At 41.8% G+C, this 26,072-nt stretch overlaps 1 protein-coding gene across 8 annotated transcripts in view; it reads left to right on the plus strand.

Annotated features, from left to right (window-relative positions):
* Positions 1 to 26,072, plus strand: part of LOC145399810 (protein lap4-like) — a 1,200,472-nt gene that overhangs the window by 1,036,666 nt on the left and 137,734 nt on the right. For all 8 annotated transcript variants that reach the window (XM_080272363.1, XM_080272366.1, XM_080272368.1 and 5 more), the window contains 2 exons: positions 5,821 to 6,010; positions 6,353 to 6,521. In XM_080272363.1, coding sequence (XP_080128489.1) covers positions 5,821 to 6,010; positions 6,353 to 6,521 — 359 coding nt within the window. The remainder of the gene's footprint in view (positions 1 to 5,820; positions 6,011 to 6,352; positions 6,522 to 26,072) is intronic.

Below are 26,072 nucleotides of genomic sequence, written 5' to 3' on the forward strand. Positions count from 1 at the left end.
GGAAGTCATCCACGTCAAACCCTAGGAAATCGTACTCCACATCTGTTCCGAGAAGCAGACGAGACCAACCATTTTCAAGAGTTTTCACAGGGACTTCCTTCCATGCACTAGCCCAGTTGTACAGCGCAGACTTGATGTTGTAGCGGCGAAGGTTTTCCAAAGTCCGCTTGCCTCGAGTGTCACGTCCTTCCCTGCGCTCGTCCTCGTCCTCGAGAACCACCATCACCTCGTCCAGGAACTTCCGACGGTACAGGCGCTTTGTTGCCACGATCACTCCTTGGTCCATTGGTTGAATGAGAGCAGTCGTATTAGGTGGCAGAAACATGCACCTAATACGGCCATTCTCAGCAACCAAGTCCTTGTCGCACGGGTGGGCAGGTGCATTGTCGAGGAGAAGGAGAGCCTTTACCTGGTCGCGAGGAATTCCCAGTGTCTTCGTCTGGTAATGTATGACCTCCTTGACGAAGTGATGGTGAAACCAGTCTTTGAAAATCACAGCTGTGAACCATGCTTTCAAAGAATGGTACCATACGACAGGAAGGACATCCATCACCCCACGAAGGCACCGAGGCTGCTTTGCACGGCCAACAATAACGGGCTTAGCCGGTGCATGCCGTTAGCATTGGCACAACACAAAGCAGATATCCGTTCCTTAGAAAGCTTGCGGCCAGGTACACGCTTCTCCGTCTCATCGGCGAGAGTGTTCGTTGGCACCGAGCGATAGAATAGGCCAGTTTCGTCAGCGTAAAAGACTTGACCGAGATTGAGGCCCTCCCTGTCGATCAAGCCTTTCACCTTGTGCCGAAACTCGTCCACTCCATCCTCGTTAGCGTCCAATGCTTCGCCATGTGCTTTACGGTTAGTAAGGCCATGTCGCAACTTGAACGCGAAGAGCCAACCCTCGGATGCCTTGAAGTCTAGGGCGTCGTGAAGCCTTGCAAACTTCTCAGCAGCAGCCTTCAGCTCCGTTCCACGTACCATCACACCAGCTGCACGTTGCTGTCGATACCAAATCAACGTGGAGCGGTCGATCTCTGCATACTTGGGAGTAAACATAACCTTCCTCTCCACGTTGCGTTTGCTTCTCGACGAGAAGTCAGCCGTGTACTGCATGAGCTTGTCTCGGGAACGCTGATATCAAACAAAGTCGACCGGGCCAGGTTGAACTCGCGGAGAATGCGAGAGGAAGACCAACCCGCATCAACCTTCTCCAATATCTCCCCGTTTCTACTCCAGAGTCAACACCACTCTCTTCCTTTTCTCAGGAGGCGGGGCCATCATCACACACACTAAGAGTAGGGCAGAGAGCAGCAGGAGGCCTTGCAGCAAGTACGGCACCACCACAAAAGCGAGCACGTGGGCAGCCATGACGAAGAGCGTAGGTCTTGTCGCGGTGAGAGACAGGCGGGAAGTGGGGAGGATGCAGCGGCGCTCTATCGGACGTCGGAGGAATGACGAACCAAAACAATGCTCTCACGCGGCGCGCGCGGCAAGTTCAAATTACGGACGGCAAAAAATCGATTTTTTTTCCAATTTTTTTGGATTTTCGGACCATTTTGGGAATGTTTGATCCCAGGACGATAAGGTTCGGTTAGTGGGGATGTTCGGTTATTGGGCGTCCGGATATTAGAGGGATTACTGTACTCCCACTCTCGCTTCTGGGAAAGCACTGACATGCTGAGTGTTCCACCACCTCCTCCAACACCAGAGGAGTTGCCTGTTACTTCTTGCCCATAAAATTCACCTGATAGAGGTGGAAACTCAAGCAGAGACAGACAACTCTCCCATAGCAAGTCTGTGTGTAGGTCCTAAGTCAATTTGCAGTGGGTTTAACAGACAAATAACACAATGCTTCACCATCTTGATACAGCACTGAGGTCATAGGGAAGTATGGTTCTCAGAGAATAAACCTAGTACTGATGTAAACAAAGTGATGACCTGAATATAGACAAAAAGAAATTCCATAAATGAATATGATACTGCCATTATCACTAATCTGTACACTGAATGCTGCAGACTTGGGTGACAGTAAGTCTGTGCCATTCATGTTTCAGCCATTATCTTAGATGTGTCTTGGTGAGTGGGCAGCAATTCTAGCATCAAGTTCATGGTATGTGAATCTCCATTCCTGAAACATATATGCTGCAGTGCAGCAACATCAAGGCAAATGTGGGTTACTGCAGTAAAGTACTTATAAGGGAAACACTGCTAGATTCTTTTTTCATTCATTCATTGCCAGACGCCATGTATCCCAAACGGGGTGGCCAACGGCTTAGAGTTAATTGTTTTACAGGGAGGGGCACTAATCCTCCACCAACCCCACTTGACACGTAGGGATGCCAACAGCATCTGGTGTTCCCAGGTGGTCACCCATCCAAGTACTAACCAGACCCAACGTTGCTTAACTTCGCTGATCGGAGATTCTCACTTACTGAAAAAACAGCATGTGAAGTAAATTGATAGCAGGATTTGGCATTTAGAATACAGTAGTGCACCAACTTTTGCTACAGCAGGATTCGCGGAATCCACTTTCGCGGCATGCACCAAATATTCCCTAACTTCCACTTTCGCTTGAAAAAAAAAGATTTTCGCGCACAAATTTTGGGTTTGGGACAATATTTTGAACTTTGAATTTCCTGCACCGCCCGCCCGCAACCCACCGCCATCTTGAATGACGTCATGTCAAAACTCTGTCCACCCATTCCCGCCATTGTGTACGAGCGTGCTAGCTCCATTGTGTTGGATTCTCACGGTTCAATGGCCATAGAGGAGCTTAACCTGGATGAAGATTTCGATGGATTTGTTCAAGAGAACCTAGCACAAAGGGAAATTCAGCACAGAGTGGAAGTGTTGCATCAAGTTGCATGTGAGGAGGCAGAGAGAGAGAGTGGTAGCGAGGCAGCAAGAGGTGGCGCCAATACGTCTGGCGTGGCTAAATAAACCCGCCACGCGCCTCGGATACTTACCCCCAACATCCATTAAACACCTCAACCTGGTCTCTGTGGTATGTTTCTCCTCATATAATGTGTACTGTACAGTTTTTATTGTTTGTATCTCACAATGCAATGTACAATAGTGATTTGATGTACTGTATTGCAAGTGAAAATGAAAATCTGATGTTACTTTAGGATAACCGGGAACCAATTAGCCTTTTTGCCATAAAGACAATGCCCCAACTTTCGCTAATTCCATTTTCGCGCATTATTTTTGGACCCAATTAGGCGCGAAAATTGGTGCCCCACTGTACAGTAATCCTTGCAATAACCGATGTAATAGAGCCAAAGGCATGTCCAGAAATTGGGTTTGTCAGGGAATTGGGAAAATGCCTCCTGAACAGGTATTTACTGACCCTAACCCACCCTAACTCAGAAAACCACCTACATAACTCCCCACCTGACATACATAGCACTAATTTAAGACCCTATTCACACAAATAAGGGACAGAAAGCATGAAATAAATGAAAAGGAACCAGAGAATGAGGAATTAAAAGTAAGTATGGATAATATTTAGCAGTGTACAGGGTACTTAAAACACATCCATGGCTGTTACAAAGATTAACCTGCCTCCTCTAAGGCTCAGGCAGTGGTGAAAATGCTCTTGAAGCATGTAAGGTAATCCAGTGTTGTGCTGCACTTAATCCTTTGCACTGTGAATTATTTACTGTTTAACACTGCACATTGTCTTCTTATTTGCACCACGCCAGTTGCAGCATGCCACTGTTGCTGCGTGCACCTAATCCTCTGCACTCTGACTTCTACTTTTGTAACACTGCACAGCACTGTAAATTTCCATGTGGTCTAGTGGCAAGGTATTGTAGTTTATTCACTGTTTATTCACAAAAATGAGCACGTGCGGCAGCCATTGCAATGAGCGTCTACTCAGGATGGTAAGCAGCAACTGAGGAGGGGAGGAAGCAGGGGGCCTCCCTACTACGTGTGAAAACACAGCTGATCGGCACTGTGCGCCAAGTTCAAAGTACGGTTGAAAAAAATGTCGGATTTTTTTGGGGGGGACTTTTTTACGTTTTTTGGCCATTTTTGGGTTCTGAAGGCCCAGGTCCAAAATGTCCGGACACTGGGGTGTCCGGGAATTGGGTGTCAAGTTATTACAGGGATTACTGTATATCTATTACTTAAACATAAGCCCACAGAACCATATGGTCAAGAGACTCTTTACTTAGAGTCAGGAGGCTGATACTCAAGGTTAATCAGCTAACACTCACCAAAGTGGCGTAATCAGTAGAGAGGTGGCCTGCAGTTCTAATGGACCCAAGATCGAATCCCGGCTGCGGCAGGGAACAGTTTAAGGATTTGAATTTTCTAAAGTAGACTTTCCCGATGTACCAGATGACCCGCTGACATGTTGTAAAAATACCCCCACTAATACCAATACATCAGTCCTGTATGAGACAGCCCTAGCCTGTATTCAATATGAATGGTGGGTGTAAATGCCAAAGTGGTGACATGTGGGGGGGTAGGAGGACTATTGGGCCTTGGGATAGGCCACTGCATCTGAGAAATAGGCCTTAAAGCCTTTGCCCAGAGTCAGACACATAAAAAAAAAAATAAATAAAAAAAATAAATAAATAAATAATACTCTGGGTCTGAGTCAAAAGGCAGACACATGGATTGATAAAGCAACAGCCACCAAACCAGGCAGTAAGCATCCCAGTTCTTGGAAGTTACCTAATATCACAAATGCTGGGAAAATTTTGATCTTTGTCCTTACCCCATAGAAAAAAAAAAAAAAAAAAAGCCACTGATGATGTTGATAGATTTTCCTCTTGTGCTCTCTCTCTCTCTCTCTCTCTCTCTCTCTCTCTCTCTCCCCTCTGTTTTCTGAATCCTACCTCATTCCATCATTGATGTAAAATGTACGTATCACATTATCCACAAAAATCCCTAAACAAAATGGAATAGAATTTCTGCAAGTGGAATGTTAAATCTAGGGTATGGATAGTTCTTTAAGAGTTTGGAAATATATTTGAGCCCTTTGTATAATACTTTAGAGACAAAACTGTGTTGCCAACTGGAACAGCCATCTGGCATTTATTATGTATGAGGAACCACTAGAAGGTAAGAGAATGGTTAGGAAGTGGATCTGATAAGGTTATGCTGTACTCATTATGCATTAGTCAGTAAGGGCAATATGGATCAGATAATGAAGAGGTGCATGAACTCCATTCTCCAAGTTCTGAATTGTGGGGGGGGGGAAGTCTTAAAAAAGGGCACCTCTCTCAAAAAAGGCCATCAGGCATGTTTTCAGGTATCGGTTGGGGTCCAGCTCTGTCACTGGACAGTGGATATGTCATGGCCTGATGAGCAAGGCAAATGTGCATGAGGCTCGTGTGAGTGCGCATGTTTAGGAGTGTCAGGCTCAGCCTGGCTTGAGCACATTGAATTGATGTCTTTGTATCTGAAAAATGCAGTATAACAGTCGTCATGCAGATTCTCATCTCGCAGTGATAACAGACACTGTGATAACCATGTGTGCTATAACCAAGAGATCACACTATAATTGTGAGCTCAGAGGATGTAGAAGCCATATCTTAGTCCAGATGACCAAAACTGACAGGAAAATTCATCACTATTCTTTTACCAGCTACTGATACTAAGCCTAGTCTGTAACTTAAGATTATATATCAAAAGCTCTAAGACTCATCTGCAAGGAATCCATTATCCATTACATTATAACAATACCCTGTCAGAATCACATTCTGCTTTATGTAACTGCATGGTTATATGATATTCGATATTTATCTGTACTTGTCAGTGTAGTTTGAACCTTCAGTTTTATACAGTAAATTCTTTCATGTTAAGATCGAAAAGTGGCAAGCATGACGGCGGAACAGCTGGCCAATTTGTCCCGTCTCGAAGACATGGAGGAAATGGCAGATGACCTTGCACAACAGTTTGGGGTTGCTGGACATGGAAGCAGTGGATACCACAATCGTACCTACTCTGATCATGATATTCTAGAGGGACTCAGAGATTCACATTCATCACACAGGTAAAGTGTTTGTAGTTGCATTCTGAGAGATAGTTTGATTGGACAATTTCCCAGAATTTAACTTGGAAAGCTTGCCAGTCCAAGTCAGTAAAGTTACAGTGATCAAATTTAGCAGATCAGAGGTTGAGTTTTGGTTTTATACCAAATACAGTATACTGTAATTCATCCTCAGTGCCTAAGTAAATGAGGTACACTTTTGCTTTAGAAAAAAGTTAAGTGTTAAAAGCTATCTTGTAACTCATCATCAAGAGGCAGTGATTACCATTTGTATGTATATGAATAACATAATAGCAGTCTAGCTAAATGTATTCTTGCAGTTAACTGACCTGACGTATGTGACAGGTCCAGTATTGAGAGTGGTATTATTAGGACTGCCAAGGCTGAGAGGAGAGCCCAATCAAGAGAAAGAGATGGTGGAGAAGAGGACCAGCTCTCTCCTGCAGACAAGAGGAGAGCAGAAGCAGAGAAGAGAGCAGCTTGGAGGCAAGCCAGGATGAAAAGTCTGGAGAATGTAAGTGGCTGTGGTAATCCATACTTGTGCATATCTTACCTTTGTTATTCCTGGCTTACATGGATATGAAGCTAAAGAACTAGAAATCCAACCACTTCAGCCATGTGCTCTCAAAGAGCTTTTATACAAATTATGTTTGAGGGTTGTCTGTTTTATGAGCATGTTGTGATGTGAGAGGCCAGATCATTATGGTGACCAAGTGGATTATTTAGAAGTACAGGTAAGCCCTTAATTCACGCGAGGGTTAGGTTCCCAGACCCTTCGCGTATGTGGTAAATTCGTGTATATGTTCTGCCCTTGTGTGCACATAATTACGCATGTCTATCAAGTATATTACATCTGAATAATACTGTTTATGCACTACATACACCTTATAAACTAGCATAAATTATGAAAAACAACAAAAATGTAAGAAATTTAACACTGAAACCTGACAAGCACAGGCGTAGGTGGAGACACTTCAGCAGCCTGGTGCACAAGCCCTCACTGCCTGCCATATGCTACATTCTGCCTTCTTTATTGTATGAACAGTTGACTCATTCACCCCAAACATGCGGTTCCAAGACAATTCGCAGGTTCCAAGACAATTCACAGGCGTAGGTGGAGACACTTTAGCAGTCTGGTGCACTAGCCCTCACTGTCTCCTGTATGCTGTTCTCCTTCTTTATTGTATGAACAGTTGACTCACCCCAAACATACGGTTCTGAGACATTTCACAGTCAAGTCAATTCACCGTCAAAACATGGACAATTCCCCATCATTCTATTAATATACTTATTATTGATTAATTAATACTTTAATAACTAATTTTCAGGGGGATTTTATAACTCATATAAGTAAAAAACTAATGTACTGTACTTGCTAAATAAACTGGTATGTAAATAAATGACGGGGAATTGTCCTGACGGAGAATTGTTGCCGACATTCCTCCCTGAAGTTTGTCCAACACTTTAACTTTCTCTGTCAGCAACATCACTTTACTAGTCCGTTTTGGTGTGTTACCACATGCATCACTAGCACGATGCTTAGGCCCCATGTTGGCAGACAAGGCAAGCAATCACTGGAAGGCAGAAAAATAAGCCACAAATAACGATTGGCCAGTCATGCATGGTTCGACCGTCGGATTCAAACTGACTGTGGTGGGTGGTAGGTAGACCGACCTCCCACACACATACACACACACACACACACACATATGTATGCACACAGGCAGCAGGTAGGCATTTTTATATTTTATTTATTTCTCTTGTATATTAAAATTATTGATTTGAATACTATAATTTTATGTTTTAATTATTGTACGAAAAATTTGTGGATAACCGAAATCGTGTGAAAAAAGTTCACGTGAATTAAGGGCTTACCTGTACTCCCACACTCATCTTAAATGTTCAGTCAAACATTGTTCTTTACAAAGCTTCCAGAAATTTTTTCAATCAGCTCCATCCTAGAAAGACAGAAGTTCATTTTTACAGTTTGCCTCTACTTCGCTACTGACACCACCATGATCATGATCATCATCATCGTTGTTGTTGTCATCATGGATGTTGATGATGATGATGATTCTCACATCAAAGTGAAGTGGTGATGATGATGATGAGATGACCCTTATTCCCACTTCATGATGGGGTGATGTAGGATCGAGAGGCAAGGAAAAAAAGAAAACATAAAAGCGGGAGAATAATCAATAGCAAGCCTGGTGTAATGGGCCATGCAATCAGCGAGTGATCTCTGATTTTGTTTAGAGAGAAGGTGAATTTCAGTTTGATGTGCTTGTGAATGGAGAGATACTTGAATTTGTAAAAATATTAAAATAAATCAGTATGGTGATTGAAAAGAGTGGCTAATATGAAATGGAATTGAAGAAAAGTGGATGATAATATTATAAAGGTTTGATTTAATATACAACAGAGGACCGAGGATGGATGCCAGAAGTGGACTGCCTTGAGATATATTTGGTGCTCACAGTAACCCCTAAAAACCCCAAATCTCCCAGCCTCCCTATCTCCAGATCCCCAAAAAGGATCTGATTTTTAAACTTTCACCAAGGTAAAATTTTTTCTTACAGGTTTCAAGAGCTTGAATTTACTCACCTGAAAATGTATGTTTCACTCTCATGTGACTTATGGTAACCGGAATATCAGCGTCAAAGAACGTCAGAAATAAAAATTGTTACCCCTCGTGTGTAGAGAGAGAGAGAGAAATTGCATCCAAGTAAATTTTGATTTTATGGATTTGAAGAGCTTAATTTTACACACCAGAACACGTATATTTCACTCTCACATGTCTAATGCTTACTGCACAATCGACGTCAAAAATATTTAAAAAGTTACTGCTCACTATGATTGAGAATGGGATGTCCTGGAGAAATAAGGGGGAATAGGAAGATGGAGGGAGTGTGGAGGGGCATCAGGAGGGGGGGAGGAAAGGGAGGGAATATGTCTGCCACACACACCCAATATGGTCTAGAAAGGGTATGGGGGGTAGTTTGGGTGGGAGGGTACACAGAAAGCAGGATCCAATAGGGTAAAAGGGGCTGGAGAGATGGCCTGGGTGGGGGGGTCCCCACACCCAGGAAGGGAGCCAGATCATGTCTCCCACCACCTGAGCTCTTATTTCCCATTGGCCAGGTCCCATATACTTCATAAAAGAGACAGTGCTACCTACTGCCAGTTTTTTGTAGCCTCTGTACCATCGACAGCCATAGGACTTTATGCGACATTTTCCATAACTGTCGTTCGAAAGCCATAGATCTTTATGGGTTAACATATAAGTGAGACATTGGTATGGTATGAATGTGAAAAGTCAAGAGTGAGAGCAATGGTAAGAATGTGAAAAGTCAAGAGTGAGAGCATTGGAAATGGGACTGTTAAGTAGCATGTGTGGGCTGCATAGAGTGTATAGAATAAGAAACAGTGTGCTTGGATGGAGTGGTCATATGAAGAAAATAGGTGTAAATAGGATGGTGAAAAGGGCATTTTTGGTTGAATTTATGGTAGGAGTGTTTGAGAATAGGAGGCAAGCTTGTGCAGGGTGGAGCGGCCTGGCACTCTACTTCAAGTCTGTCGAGTTCAGACCATCCTGAACATGTCCACATTTCTTTTTGTGGTAGGTGGTGGCGACCATCATCCACTCACTTGATGTAGTGCTGCCTACTTCTTCCTTAGCCTTTATCATTCTTTTTCTCTGTCTGTCCTCCTCTCTTCCTATTTCTCCCATCTTTCCTGTCACTTCTTATTCCTTTTCTTTCCGTTACAGGTGGCTTTACATTGAGTGACAAGCCAAATGGTTTCTTGTAAGCCAAGGAACCATTTACAACGCTGGGTGGTAACCATATAACCAAACCATACGTGCTCCCTACGTGTCAACAAGTGGGTTGGTGGAGGGTTGGTGCCCCTTCCTGTAAAACAACAAACTCAGTGTCAAATGGCCACCCTTTACGGGATTATGGTGTCTGGCAATAGATAGATAGATAGATAGTGTTTGAGAATGCAGAGTATGGAATGATGAAGCTAAGTAACTGAAAAGGGGATCAGAATGGATGAATTATGCACAGAAAAGCACATGACAACATGTTTTGACATCCCTCCTGCCTCTCACCTGTCCAACAGGTGTATTTGAAGCACATTTTTGAAGAAAAGTAAGAGACAATTGTGTGTGTAAGGTGGAGCCAGGATTCAGAAGGGTTGTTTAATTGTGTAGTCCATATCACTGGGTATGCTGTTGATTATTCCTCCACTTTAGTGTTCTCTCTTTCTTTGTTTCTGCATCCTACATTATTCATCTTAGGTAAGGATAAGGATTAGGCAAATGATGATGCATCACAGCTCGATTCCAAGTGATGACCAGAGACTTTCTGTCTTATAAAATGCTGCCAGGAATTTAGAGTGGCCAACAGTAGCCTAGCCTCAGGTCTTCCAGTGTTCTAAGTCCTCCAAATCCTCCAAAGGAATGAAAAGGGATTGATTGCCACCATTACCGCTCTGTAATAATAATTTACAGTACAGTATATGATTCATGAATGATGTGTATGGAAGAGTGTTGATAATAAGGTAGAAGAGAGTGAATTAAGATGATATAGTTATTATTATTATTATTATTTTTTTTTTTTAAGGTAGAAGGAACCAAAGGCCGGAAGCTCACAAGATTGTTCACTCCAAGAAAAAAAAATTAAGTAAATGTTGTTCCCTTCTAGAAAAAATATAAGTAAATAAAAGAGAGAGCTAAATTCAAGGTCCATGCATTTTGAGATGCCTGAACACAGTGTGTTTAAAAGACTGTTGGTCATAGGCAGAAGAAAATACATAGGGAGACAGTCCTAGAATTTACTTGTTGCATACATGAAAGACTGGGAATATTGGTTCCTAATCTTGTATTAAAGAATAGGTAATGAGTTTGCTACGAGATGGGTGTTATTTGCACCCGCTATAATGGAGGAGAAATGCAGGTAGACAGTTAAGAAGAGCAGTGACTATTGAAGTCTGCTCTCGGGTATCTGCCCTTTCCTCTCCTCCATCCTTCTTTCCTTCCATCCTCTTCTGTCTTTCCTTCATTCTTTCCTCGCACTTCTGCCCTTGGGTGACTCTACGTTGAGTGACAAGCCAAATGGTTTCCTGTACACCAGGAAACCATTTACTGTGAAAGGTGGTAACCATATAACCAAATTTTGGCGCCTGGTGGTTTATTGGTTAATTACGGCACTCCAGTCAGATTGAGACGGTGAAGGTTTATATCCAGGGGATGGTTGGGGTTTATTGCTCACATAATGCCACTCAGGGATGAGTGAAGCTGGTCACTCTCATCTTAATTGTCAGGACCAATTTGCCTAGCCCCAGGCTCCTATATTTCTTGTGGGGCAACGTAGGATTGGATGATGGATGGATGGATGGATAGAAGCGAGATAAAGATGCAGCAGTCTTGTTAAGAGACAAGAGGTTGATGGGAGTCATGAAGCGAGGGAGTTAAACAGATGAAAAGCCTTTGACTCCAGCATGTTGAGAAGAGCTGTATGTGGGGAGCCTCCCTACATGTGAAAGTTGTACTCTACACAGGAGGAAATTAAACACGTCTATAATGTCGACACATGCAAGCATGTTGGAGCCTTCAAAAACGAAAACAAAAAACGAAAACGAATGTCAACAGTTGTGCGGGGGTAAAGAAGGCACGGACATGGCTTAGCTCACATAATCTCCTGGAGGCAGATTTTGCAAGAGAAGTAATTTGAATTTTCCACGATAAATCCTGAGAGAATAAATCACCAAGTATTATAAGAGATGATGTAGGATCATTTTGTTTCATTTGTGAAGGCTCCAACATGCTTGGATGCATTAACCTTGGTCAGCTAATCGTAGCTCTCCATGCTGCTTGATTTCTGGCATATTCAGTCCCTTATCTCTGAGGTCACACTCTGTGACCTCATCCCAGGTCTTTTTCGGTCTGCCTCTTGCAACCCTATCCCCAGTGGTAACATTTCTCACTTTCTGCACCCAATTGTCATCCTCCTTCCTCTCCTTATGCCGAAACCATCTCAATCTGTCTCTCATCATCACAACATCAGTGCACTCCAATCTCATTCTTTCTCTTAACTCATTCATTGTAAACCCAGCCCGTCTAGACCTTGCATTCAGGGACGCACTGCACATCCACCTAATCATTGTCATTTCTGTATGTTTGTGACTGCAGATATGTTCTTCCTTTGCTGCCCAGGTCTCACTACCCTACAGTATTACACTCCTAACACATGCTGCATACAAAGGTCCCCTAGCATGGAGGGAGAGCCCTCTCAATGTCAGGAGAGGCAACAGCTCCCAGAACTTCTTCCAGCCACTCCTCACTTTAGCCACAGGACTTGCTCCAGCCCCCACCTCCTGCACATGTCTCCCAAGTAACAAAACTCATCCACAAGCTTGAGAGACTCACTAGCAATGTCAGTCCTTTCATGCCTAACAATCTCCACATGCACTTCCTGACCCACTGCACATATGAAATCAGCATTATCTCACGGTCTGCTTCAAATACGACTACACCTTTTATGCACCCACCTGTCACAAACATTGCACGAGAAGGAATTATGCCCTTGTGGCAAACCGCACATGGCCACTCTCCCTCATCTTTGACAGTACTGTGCTGTCACCAACCCTAGATACCATCACCTTTGTTTTATCTGCATTTACTATCAGGTCCTTGTGCCCCATACCATCTCTCCACTTCCTAAATCTTTCCCCTGCCTCCCATTCATTCTCTGTAGTCAACACCAAATCATTTGCATATAGCATCTCTCACGGAAGTCCACTTCTGAAGTCATATGAGTGGGCTTCAGGCACCATGATAAACAACAAGGGACTCAAGACTGACTGACCCCTGATGCACACCGAAGTTCATAGAAAACTCATCACTTAAATCTCCATTCACTCTCACATGGGTGCGAGCACCCACATACATAGTCATAACCACTCCAACCAGCCACTTGTCGATCCTAAGCTTTCTCATTGCGCATTTCACCACATCCATAGGGACTTTGTCAGAGGCCTTCTCCTGATCAACAAAAACAAAGTACAGATCCCTTTCTCTTCTATATATTTTTCCTGAAGCTGTTGGAGAATGAATGTGGCATCATTGGTACCTTCCTGGCATTGACCCCTGATGCACACCAACATTCACAGAAAACTCATCACTCAAATCTCCAATCTCTCTCACATGGATGCGAGCACCCACATACTGTACAAGGTCATAACCACTCCAGCCAGCTACTTGTCAATCCTAAGCTTTCTTGTTGTCCACTTCACCACATCCATAGAGACTTTGTCAGAGGCCTTCTCCTAATCAACAAAAACAAAGTACAGATCCCTTTTCTTTTTTATATTTTTGTCAGAAATTTTTATACACTCCTATATCTGATGAGTGTTAGTCTAACACAACCTTAAGTAAATTCACATGTCTCTTAGGTGGTTTAAGTGTAATTGATATTTCAACACACCAGTAATTATTCTCCTATCTCCAAGCTAATTCCCCAAGCTTTGACCAAATTTGGGGGTAGGCAGGGTTTTCAAGAATACTCCCCCAGTATCCCTGCTTGTCATAAAAGGCGACTAAAAGGGTTGGCGGAGGGTTAGTGCCCCTCTCTGGAAAACAACTAACTAAAAAAACAAACAAGAAGCCTCGGACAAGGACTGACCAAATGATGACGACCCAGGACCGGACAAAGGACTTGGTAATGGCTACGTGGAATGTAAGAGGAGCAAATGATGAGGTGAAAGAGAGAGAGATTGTCCAGGTGCTTGAGGGTGCAAAAGTGGATGTATGTGGAATGACTGAAACAAAATGGAGAGGAGAAAGTGTGAGAGAATGGGAGTACGCAAGGGGTATATGTGCAGGAGTAGGTGAGAATGAGAGGGCAAAGGAAGGAGTATGTATAGTTGTGAGTAAAAGATGGAAGAAGGGCATAAGACAATATGGATCAGTTGGGTCAAGGATTGTGGGGGTAAAGTTGAAAGTTGGAATACAAATGTGGGCGATTGTGTGCATGTATGCGCCAATGCAAGATCGTGCTAGCAGAGTGAGAGAAGAGTTCTGGACAAATGTGGAAGTGTGCATGGAAAAGTTTGGAAGGAATGAGAGAGTGTTTTTGATCAGTGATATGAATGGTAAAGTAGGGAATGTGAAGGTGGATGGAATAGTTGGTGAGTGGGGTGTGCCTGCTGCGATACATGAGAATGGCAGTGCGTTAGTGGACATTTGTGCTGGGAGGGGGTTGGTGATAGCCAATACCTTCTTCAGGCATAAAATGATCTACAGGTATACATGGCGAGTGATGAGAAGGGTGGGTCGTGAACTGAATGAAAGGAAGGCAATGATTGAATATGTGTGTGTGGATGAAAGGATGCGAAGATGTGTAATGGATGCAAGAGCTTATAGAGGTTGGGGGAGTGGACTTTCTGACCACTACTTGGTGGTGGCCAGAATTAGGATACAAGTAAGATGGAGGAATAGAAGAAGGGAAAGACGAGAGGAAGGAGTAGTTGCAAGGAGAGTGGAAAGGTTACAAGAGGATGAGAAGAAGGCAGAGTATAAGAGAGAAGTGGAAGAACGATTGGGGAAATATGAATTGGAGCAGATAGGGGACGTGGAAGGTGTGTGCAGGATATTTACAGAAGAAATATGTGCAGCATGTGATGTGGTGTGTGGGAGGAAGAGAAGACGGAGGGGGGTGGAAGGAACAGCGTGGTGGACTGAAGAAGTGAGACAGGCTGTGGCACAAAAGAAGAAAGCATACAATGAATGGATGAGAAATAGGGGCGTGGAAGAAGTTGAGAAGCGGAAGAGAGAGTTATATGTAGAAAGAAAGAGAGAGGTGAAAAGATTAGTAAGAGAGAATAAGAAGAGAGTGGATGAGGAATTTGGAAGGAATTTGAGTGTAAAGTGGAGGGACTGTAAGAAAATTTTCTGGAAAGAGGTGAAGAGAGTAAGACAGGGTGGAAGTGAGGTTAGCAGGGGAGTGAAAGATAAAAATGGTAGATTACTAGTGGAGAAGGGAGAAAAAGTGAGCAGATGGAGAGAAGACTTTAAGGAATTGTTGAACATAGAGGATGAAAGTAATGCGAGTATAAGTGGCTGGGGAATGGCTGGGAAAAGGAGGGAGAAATCAGTAGGATAGAAGTTGTGGAAGCAATGAAGAAAGTTAAATTGGGGAAAGCCCCAGGAATTGATGGAGTGTGTGGTGAAATACTGAAGCATGGGGGAGAGATAGTAATAGAATGGATGTGGAAGATGTGCAGATTGGCCTGGGAGGAAGGTAGAGTCCCAGAGGATTGGAAATCAGGTATAATTATTCCCTTGTACAAAGGAAAAGGGGAAAAAGAAGTATGTGGTAATCATAGGGGCATTTGTCTTCATACTATAATTGGAAAAGTGTATGGTAGGATACTTATTGACAGAGTTAGAGAAAGAACAGAGGAATTAGTTGGAGAAGAACAGGGAGGCTTTAGGAAGGGAAGAGGTTGTGTAGATCAGATATTCATTCTTAGATCTTTAGTGGAAAAGTTTCTAGAGAAGGGAAAAAAGTTGTATGCAGCTTTCATAGATTTGGAGAAAGCATATGACAGGGTGGATAGACAAGGATAGTGAAAAGTATTAAGAATATATGGAGTAGATGGAAAGTTGTTGAATGCTGTGAAGAGTATGTATGATGGTGCTAAGGCTGCAGTGCATGTGGATGGTGAACTAAGTGAATTTTTCTCTTTGGAGGTTGGGTTGAAGCAGGGATGTGTCATGTCTCCATGGTTGTTCAGTCTGTTCATGGATGGGGTAATAAAAGAGGTACAAGGTAGGGTAGTTGATGTTGGAGTGGCCCTGGTGAGAGAGGATAGTGTTTGGAAACTCCCTGTACTGTTGTTTGCAGATGATACTGTGTTGTTGAGTGAAGACGAAGGGGAGCTACAAGGCTTGGTGGATGAGTTTGGGAGAGTGTGTAAGAAACGGAATCTAAAGGTGAATATAGGGAAGAGTAAAGTGATGGTCTTTGAGAGAGGTGAAGTCAGTGAATGTACAGCGAGGTTGGATGGTGAGGAATTGGAAAATGTGAGTACATTTAAGTACTTGGGTAGTGTGATGAGTAAGAATGGAGGTTTGGAGGGTGAAGTGCTTGAAAGGGTACAGCAGGGAAGAAAGGTTGCTGGTTCTTTGAAAGCAGTGATAAGAAACAGGGAAGTGAGCATGGAAGTGAAAAAGTTACTACATGACAGTATTGCGATACCAACTCTAACGTATGGAAGTGAAGCTTGGATGTTGTTGGAAGGACACAAGTCAAGAGTGAGAGCAGTGGAAATGAGTTATTTAAGAGGAGCTTGTGGAGTCATATGGAGAGACAGGCTGACGAATGAGAATATAAAGGAGCGTTGTGGTGTGGATGTGGATGTGATAGGAAGTGTTATGAGGAACACACTGAGGTGGTTTGGCCATGTGGAGAGGATGGAGGGTGAAAGACTGACGAAGAGTGTGTATGTGAGTGAGGTAAAGGGGGGAAGAGGGAGGGGGAGGCCGAGGATGAGATGGAGGGATGGGGTGGAGAGGTATATGAGAGAGGGGGGTGTGAGTTGGGAGCAGGGCAGTGAAATGGCGGGGGACAGGACGACATGGAAGCTATTTGTTTGTGGCCACCCCAAACGGGATTGAGGCATTTGGCAATAGATAGCTAGACAGATAAAGGTTACTTAGCTAGAAAGAGTCAGACAACAGATGACGACAAACCTGATGTTTCGGTCAGTTCCCTGGGCATCCAAGCGTCCTTAGGTGCATATTTTACAGTATGCAACTTGAACCGGCTTTAGCAGCAGAGTGTGTGAACATGGCGGGTCTCTACTTCCTCGTAGGATTGTAGAGGTGCCAACTATTATTTAATTACAAGACTAAATACAGTTAAATTATTTCATGTTATATACAAGGTGAATCTAACTTAATTTAATCTTAGTTTTCATTAAACTAAAGCCAAATATTCCCTTTAACTGTGTAAATACTGTATGTATTAAACCCTCATTCATTTTTCACGTGAGGTACTTCATACTCACCATGCAAGCGCAGTTAGGTCAGTGTAAATTTCCTAAGTATTTACATGTACATTACAATATAGTTGTCCACAAGGGTTAAATGCAGTAGCATTTAATTTATTAATAATAAGAATTATTAAAGAGAATGTAATCTCGTGGTTATAAAATCGCTTGAATTAGTCATTAATGCTCTCCAGGTTTTCCTCTGCATTTAAACAGGGACAACTATTTTAAAAGGTAAAGAGCACATCCGCTGTAGGGGAAAATATTTCCCAAAGTTTTGGGGCCAGGCGAAAGATGATACGCTGTATCATGTAATGTGACCCTTAGCCAGGAATTCTCTCCATAGGTCTCGAGAACCCTTTGCTGCTGCCCTTCTAGGCCATGCATCTTGACCCAATTGCTCTCCACCATCCACTGTAACTCAAGGGGCACCAGTTTATCAATAGTTTTTATGTTGGTATGTCCCCTACATTTAATTTTTACAAGTCTCAGCACCCCGTCTGAATCTGGGTGTGTGGAGATCACTTTAGCTAATGGCCGTTGGGATCTTGGTTGTTCTGTTTTTACTAAGACCACATCTCCTATGTTTATAACAGACTTGGTGCTGGCAGCCTGAGCCCCATAAAATCTTTCTCATAGGTTCAAAAGATATTCTTCACTCCATTGTCTATTCCAGGTGTTTAATACCCTTTTCAGACATAGATATCCCTCCCGCAGATGTTGTCCTAATTCATTGTTTTCTATGGTAGGATCATCTGCTTCCTCCTGGATATCCACACAAGGCACTGGATGGAGCTTTCTGCCATATAACATATGAGTTGGTGTCAATGCCTTAATCGAAACGCTAGTGTCATCTAGATAGGTTAAAGATCTGTCATTAAACCTAGCCTCAATTTCACTTATCACTTTTCTCAACTCCTCTCTGGTGATCTTAGTTCTGTGTAAGGTTTTTGTAAGGCAGTTTTTTGCAATACCAATCATTCGTTCGGTAAATTCCTTTTGCCATGGTGCTTTTGGAGCTATGAACTGCCAGGTTCAATTTCGAATTCCCAGTGCCAACTTAACCTTTGGGTCATTCATTATATTTAAAAGTAAAGGTGCTGCTCAAACGAAATTGGTTCCGTTGTTGCTTATTAATATACTAGGACAAGACCTTCTAGCTGCAACTCTTCTGAATTCATTCAGGAATGTCTCAGCTTAAATCTTCTGCCATTTCTAGATGGACTGCCCTTGTTTAGGTGCAAGTAAACAGACATATATACACCTTATGAGGAGTTCCCTCACCCATAACAGTCATATCCCCTGTGTAATCAACTCCAGTTACTTTGAAGGGCCGACTTACATTTACCCTATCCCTTGGTAAGGCAGGTGGTCCTGGATAGTCATATGGTCGTTGTTCATACCTCCTACATATAATGGAGCCTTTGAGATATTTCTTTATGACCTGTCTACCCTGAGGGATCCAATACCTTTCCTGGATTCGGGCCAAAGTCTGCGGCACACCTCCGTGAAGAGTCAGATCATGGGCTTCCTTAACAATTAACTGTACAAAATAATTATTCTTGGGTAATAATGTGGGATGTCTAGTTTGGAGAGGCAAATCAACCTTTATTATTCAGCCTCAGCATCTAATTAGACCCTTTCTGTCTGAGAACAACGCTAAATCTCTTATCAGCTTATTCTTGTTCCCGGTGCCTTGGCCTGAAAGGTCATATTTCTCTCTGTAATAATTCCTTTGTATCCTTGTCAGCCAGTATTCCATGGGATCAAACTTCTTAAACCCCACTTTCTTATTCAGAAATTTAACTAATTTAGTAGTGTTAATAAGTTGTCTTACTGATGAGAATCTGCTAGTGGCAGTTACTTCTGGCTCAGGTACTACAGGATCCAAGTTTACGACATTAACCTCAGCAATACTATAGTGTTTCTGGTCAGGCCAGTCTTTTGTGAGTAACCATTTAGGACCTTTAAACCACAAGTTATCTTTGATCAGTCTCTTTATTGTCAAACCTCTCGAGAGCAGATCAGCTGGGTTTTGTTTGGAGGATACATGCATAAATTTAAATTTGGAAGACAGCTTTTTAATAGTCCTCACTCTTTTGCAGACAAAAGGAATTTTACTGTCTTCCTTCCCTATCCAGTAAAGACAGATCTCACTGTCAGTCCATATATAGATATCCTCAAACTGCATATCAAGAGTGGTGGTCAAATGCCTGGCCAATTTGGTTCCTACTTCAATGGGGGCCAATTCCATCTGAGGTAGGGTTCTTCCTTTAACTGGCGCATCTCTGGCTTTGGACAAAATATCTTACTATCTTCTCCTGTTGCGCAGTAAGCTACTGCTCCATAAGCCCTTTGAGAAGCAACACAAAATATGTGTAAGTGTGACTTCTCATTACTGTTTATTTTCTTGGGAATACATATGCTTGATGTGGTTTCTAACTCCTTTCTAATCTGTTCTCATTGTTCCACATATGTCTCACCTAATTCAGTGTCCCAGTCTAACTTTTCTCGCTAAGCCTCTTGCACTAAACTATAGGACAGACCAATCCTGAAGGGTCAAATAACCTGGAGACATGACTTAACAAGGACTTCTTGGTGAGAGTGACATCAGAGAACCTAATTGGTTTCAAACTTATTTCATCAACTCTTGTGTCCCAGTTTAGACCGAACACATTTTGAATTTTGGGAATGTCATTATTTGGATAGTCATCATTTATTTTATTCCTCTAAAATTTTGAATTTATATTCCAGCTCTGTAACGGCAAATTTCCCTTCCACATTCAGAATTGGCTACTTCATAAGCCATCAATGCTTCCGCCTCACTATCAGCAACACCTTGCAAATTATCCACGTAAAAAACGTGCCCTATTTCTGGGCATTTGGCATTTCCAAAATGATGTTTTAAAGTGTTCCAAAGTAGGAAAGGACTAACACAAGAGCCAAAAAGCACCGATCAGAAAAACTAAGTTTTCAATGGACTGTCCTAATTTTGAGGGTCTTGGGGCCAGAGGAATTTTGTAAATTTCCTATCCTCCTCTCTCAGTCCTATTCTGAGAAAAGCCTTACTAATATCTGCTGTATAAGCATTAGGTTTCTCTCTAAATCTTAGTAATACATTCCCTAACTTCTCTGTTAGTGTAGGTCCAGAATATAGGCAATCTTTCAAGCTAGCTGATCCTTTGGACGCTTTATTACTACAATTGAAAACTATCCTTATGGGAGTTGTTACTGAATCCTTGCTAACATCATGATGTGGCAAATAATGTCCTTCTTTGTGGTTAACCCCTACACCGCGGGCTTGTTTACCAATGACTTGCGTGTGCCGCGGGGTTATTTGAGCTCCGACAGACTCTCAAAAAATATTTGCCAAAAATCAGTTATTAGTCCTAGAATAATAAAATTACATATGCTTATGGCACATACCTTCAGCTTTCTCCTGGAATGATTGTTGAGCCTTCGTCAGTTACCGTAGGACTTGTGGAGACCTCTGAAGTAGGGTAACGAAGTCTCCACTTTACACTTCCCGACAACCCGTAATATGATTACCACAGCCAGATACAAACACTATAAACACTATTCTACAATTTTCAAGTAGTTTGGGATCCATACTCAAAAAAAAAAACACTGTGAAAGCAATGGAAATTACGAGTGCGTCTGATCGTCGCACTGGCACTAGTTCGCTCTTGGTAGTCTGTCATTTATTATTCATAAAACCCCTCACACTTTATATTTCTATTATTATATAACACATATATATATATCTACAGTCTTTATCCATAAGTTTCCTTCAGTAGTATTAGTTTATTGTCACTGTAGGGATTCAATTTCTTTCAGTAAAATACGTAGCTTTCACTTTCTCGTCCTGTATACTGGCATTGAGAGTGAATGTCACTTTCATCTTCACTCTCATAACTCATAGCATTCAGACATGCTAGAGTGAAACTTTCACTTTCATTACTCCTAGGGTATATACTCGTATTCTTATAATACTACTCATTTACATTTCTATTTACGTTCTCTATTTTATTTACGTTATTTACATTTCTATTTTATTTACACTGTGTTGTGCACTGTCACTTGAAATAACTTATAAAACTATTTTCCATTGTTCACGTATATTTATTCATTACTTTCACTTGCTGTTTACACATTATTTACACATTATTTACAATTCCACTTGCACTGTTTTACTCAGTAGAAAGATCGTAGTCACTCTTTTATCAATTGTCAGCCCTTTACCTCTTTCCACATGAGGTTTAGTAGGGGGTAAAGGTCACAGGGCCATTTGCATGGGGGTGAAAAAAGGCCTTGAAGTCAATCAATCAGTCAATCATCTCGCTTGGCACCCTCGGGGATGCATAGGGCCTCGATGAACTCACACCACCACATCCTATCTTGTGCTAACTCCTCAAGATCTCCCCAACACTCATCTCCAGCTTCCCGTCTCATTGTCCTCACCCACGTCTCTTTTGGCCTTCCTCTACCTCTCCTACCAGATGCCACCCACCCTGGTGTACCTCGTACTATTCCCTGTCTCCTATACACATGTCCCAGCCACTTCCATCGTGAGAATCTAACATATTCATCGATCGGCTGCACTCCCGTTATTTCTCTAATTCTACTATTTGGTATCCTTTCCCACCACTTAACTCCTAATATTCTTCTAAGTGCTTTATTTTCAAACACCAAGAATTTATTTTCCATAGTCACTGTGCTGTACCAAGACTCGTGTCCATAAATTAAGATAGTCCTAACCATTACCTTATAAAGTTTGATTTTTGTATGCACAGAGAAATTGTTATTATTCCAAATATTTTTAAGCATTCCCATTGCCTGATTAGCCTTCTTTAACCTTTCCTCGAATTCAAAGTTCAAAGAACCATCCTTGGCTAAATAAGTACCTAAATATTTAAACCTATCAACTTGCTTTACAACCATACCTCCAATTACACATTCCTGCGCATTTTCCATATTCATATTGATTATTTCAGTTTTTCCACAATTAATAACCAAACCCACCTTGCGACCTTCACTCACCAAACAGTCCAGCACTCTCTGCATCTCTTCTGGCCCATCACAAATCAAAACTATATCATCTGCATAATCTAAATCCAAAAGTTTCCTGTTCTCTCCCCAAAGTATACCTGCACCGGTTTCTGTTCCAACACATTTCATAATGTAATCAATGACCAATATAAATAGTAAAGGCGATAGAACACCACCTTGAATTACTCCGGACTTGACTTCAAACGAATCACTCAGACAACTATCAACCATCACTTTACAAAATGTGTCCTCATGCATGTTCATAATGACCCTCACAAACTCCTCTGGTATTCCATAATGTCTCATGATCTTCCCCATAGACTCTCTCGAAACACTATCAAAAGCCTTTTCAAAATCAACAAAACAAAGACTTAACGGTACTCTCATTTCATTAACTTGCTGCATCAAATGCCTAACTATAAAGATCTGATCATTGCAACCACGTCCCTTTCTAAAAACCAGCCTGTTCATCCCTCAGAATACCCTCAACCACCGGCTCCAACCTATTTAACAACACTCTACTGAAAACTTTCAAAGCTATCGGTGACAAAGAGATTCCCCTCCAATTACCACATTCACTCAGGTCTCCCTTCTTCGGAACTTTAACAATTACACCATTCTTCCAAACTGATGGTAGTAACCCCGTCACCCATATCTTATTGAATAGCTTGGTCAAGATCATTATTAATCTATCCCCCTCCACTTTAAACATTTCCGGAAATAAACCATCCTTCACTGGTGCCTTATTATTCTTTAACTGTTTTACTGCTTTCTCCACTTCTGCAAGCCTCAACTCTCCTGTTTCTATATTTAAATCTTCCTGAGCAGACGGTATATCCTCTTCTGGTGGTATTGGTCTATTAAGAACTGTCTCAAAATGCTCTTTCCATCTATTTTTAATATCTCCATCTTTGGTCAATAAATTTCCTTCCCTGTCTCTAACTGGTATTTCCTTGCGTTTACCTGCATTACCACGCAGTTCTCTAATCGATTCATATGCTATTCTTTGACTCTGTCCATCATTTTTGTTTATTAGGATTTCAGTCTCTGCAACCTTTTCATCCACACATCTTCTTTTATCTCTCCTAGCTAACCTTCTTACTTCTGAATTCAAACTCCAGTACGCAGCTCTTGCTAATTCAATCTCTCGTTCATCAACGCATTGCATCTCACTCCTCAATTTAGCCTCACCTCTCTTTTTTATCATATTCCGCGTTTCCTCTGATATCCATTTCTTTCTCCTGAATCTATGTCTCCTTCCAATCGTACATTCAGCAGTCTCATGCAAAACTTTGTTCACATCCTCCCACATCTCATCTACACTTCTCTCCCCCTCTTCCAACGTTTCCAACACCAAAAACCTATTTCTGCATTCTAATCTGAATTCCTCCTTTTCTTCTCCTTCCCTTCTAAGCTTAACAGTATCGTATCTACCAACACCAGATTTTTCCTTCTTCTGATTTTTAAGTTTAAACCTTATTTTTGCAATGCTGAGTTGATGGTCACTACCAATATCCGCTCCCCGTTTAACATGAACATCTAGCAGAGAACTTCTATGCCTCCTACTGATAGCAATGTGATCAATCTGATTTTTATATTTTCCACACGGCGACACCCAAGCTGTCTTGTGTATATTGCAATGCTGAAAGAGTGTGCCCCCGATGACTAAGTCATTTGCTAGACAGAAGCTGCCAAACCTCACTCCGTTTTCACTCATCCTACTACCAACTCCCATCTTACCCATACATGCCTGAAATCCCTCATTTGAACAGCCCATTACTGCATTAAAGTCTCCAACGCAGATCAAAACATCATGTCTAGGTACCCTTCCTACTCCTTCTTGCAACTTTTCATAAAATGTGTCTTTCCTTTCATCGAGTGCATCATTAGTAGGTGCATAACACACAAACAGACTGATGTTGCCATGATTTGATTTAAACCGTGCGTATAGCAATCGCTCATCTATAGGATCCCACTCACATAAAGCCTTATTTGCCTTACAACCCAGCAACAATCCTACTCTCTGATAATGCATTCCGTCCTGTCGACCAGATATCAATAAACGTATACCATCCTCCAAATCCAACTTATCGACTCCAGTTAATCTAGTTTCTGTCAGAGCCCAAATATCAAGTCCGTAATTTTGGAAAACCTTCACTAACTCATCGATTTTACCATCAGCAAGAAGAAACATACGTACCCTCGCTTCGGAAGATGAGAGTAAACTGATAACGGAGGGCCAGCGTGGAGGCCTGCTAAGGGGTTATTCAGAGTTACCAATATTACTTCTTGAAACAGCTAAGTCTAGCACTGATATGATTGGCAGGAAATCTAGACAATACATTATAAATTTGGTAGTTCCAGGTGAATGTAAATATCACTTAGGCTTCTCCCTTCCCTCCTTACATGTATATTTATTACGAAATTAGATTAGAGGCCTACTTAGGAGATATATATTCGGAGCTACCAATGTTAGATCTTGAAACAGCTTTGTCTAGCACTGATATGATTGGCAGGAAATCTAGACAATACATTATAAATTAGGTAGTTCCAGGTGAATGTAAATATCACTTAGGCTTCTCCCTTCCCTCCTTACATGTATATTTATTACGAAAATAGATCATAGGGCATATTTCAAGGGGAAAAAAACAGCGAAAATTAGCGAACGAGTGCACGTGAGGTGTTGTCAGGTGATAATTAGCCAATTCCAGGTGTATGGCACTCTCACTTACCTTATTTCTTTCTTGTATATATTATTTGGTATAAGAATAGGACATAAGGCTTATTTCAATGGATGAAATCAGTGAAAAATTCCAGGGAAGATTTATTTAGCGTAGCACGGCCGGGCAGGCGAGAGGATAGGGTAATGGAGGGGGGGGTAGGGAGGGGAGTCAAGAACGGGGAGAAATGGCTAAATTGTCAACAATGGATGGGAGTACAGATGAGATTAGGAGTGCTGACTAGTGTTGGACATTGGCAGTACTGATAGATGATACAAGCCCCCACTTGGAAGCCCGGGTGAATTCAAAATAACACAGAATCGCAAAAGCGACGCCCCGCGGTATGATCCCTTGCTCCCAAGCGTCACGAAAGTGACGCCCCGCGGTTAAGGGGTTAATAGGGAATTCTACCTCTTCTATAAATTTATTCTTCAGTTGATCTCTTATAATAATATTATATATGGTTAGATGTTCTGGTTTGTCTCTCAACTTTCTTAGAAGAGAATTTAACTGTGCTTTAGCTGCTTGGTAAATTGTTGGTAACTCAGAATAGTTTAGAGTCCATGGTAATCCTACCCAATACTGTCCATCCTTAAATTCCACAGACTACGGTAGTTATACAAATCCAAGGTTCTTTTATCTTCAGGGGTTGGTTCCTCAGAGTGTATTCCTACATTATGTGGGTCCCACAATTTGTGTACAGGTTCAACTTTTTCGTCCAACAAGTCATTTAACTGAGAAGGTTCTAACTCTTCACCTATTCTACCTGCCATCAATGACTGTGTGGGGGTAGCAAAGACTGAGTCTTCTAGTTTGGCCTCTCATTTAGCTTGCTTTGGAAAAGGCAACTGACCCATAATAAGGTTACCTCCTGGACTCTTGAAGAACTGTACCTTATTCTTCTTGAAAGTCCTATGTAGGAATCTTCCACAGTAATCTGACCCAGTTATCATTTTTATGGGACCCACAGTATCTGATTTCACATACTGTGTAGCCAAACTTATCCCTGAGCTTTGTAGATGATCAGAGGTTTCCTTCAGTCCTTTTATATATATATATATATATATATATATATATATATATATATATATATATATATATATATATATATATATATATATATATATATATATATATATATATATATATATATACTTGTTTCCATATTATCCAGTACAGCTGCTGTTATACGGCATTTATATCTGCCTAGTTGTATTACAGGTCTAACTAAATCAAAGGAC

This window comes from Coenobita brevimanus, chromosome 50, assembly GCF_032717465.1.
Source record: "Coenobita brevimanus isolate Jiangsu-jjx chromosome 50, ASM3271746v2, whole genome shotgun sequence".
Classification (NCBI taxonomy): domain Eukaryota; kingdom Metazoa; phylum Arthropoda; class Malacostraca; order Decapoda; family Coenobitidae; genus Coenobita; species Coenobita brevimanus.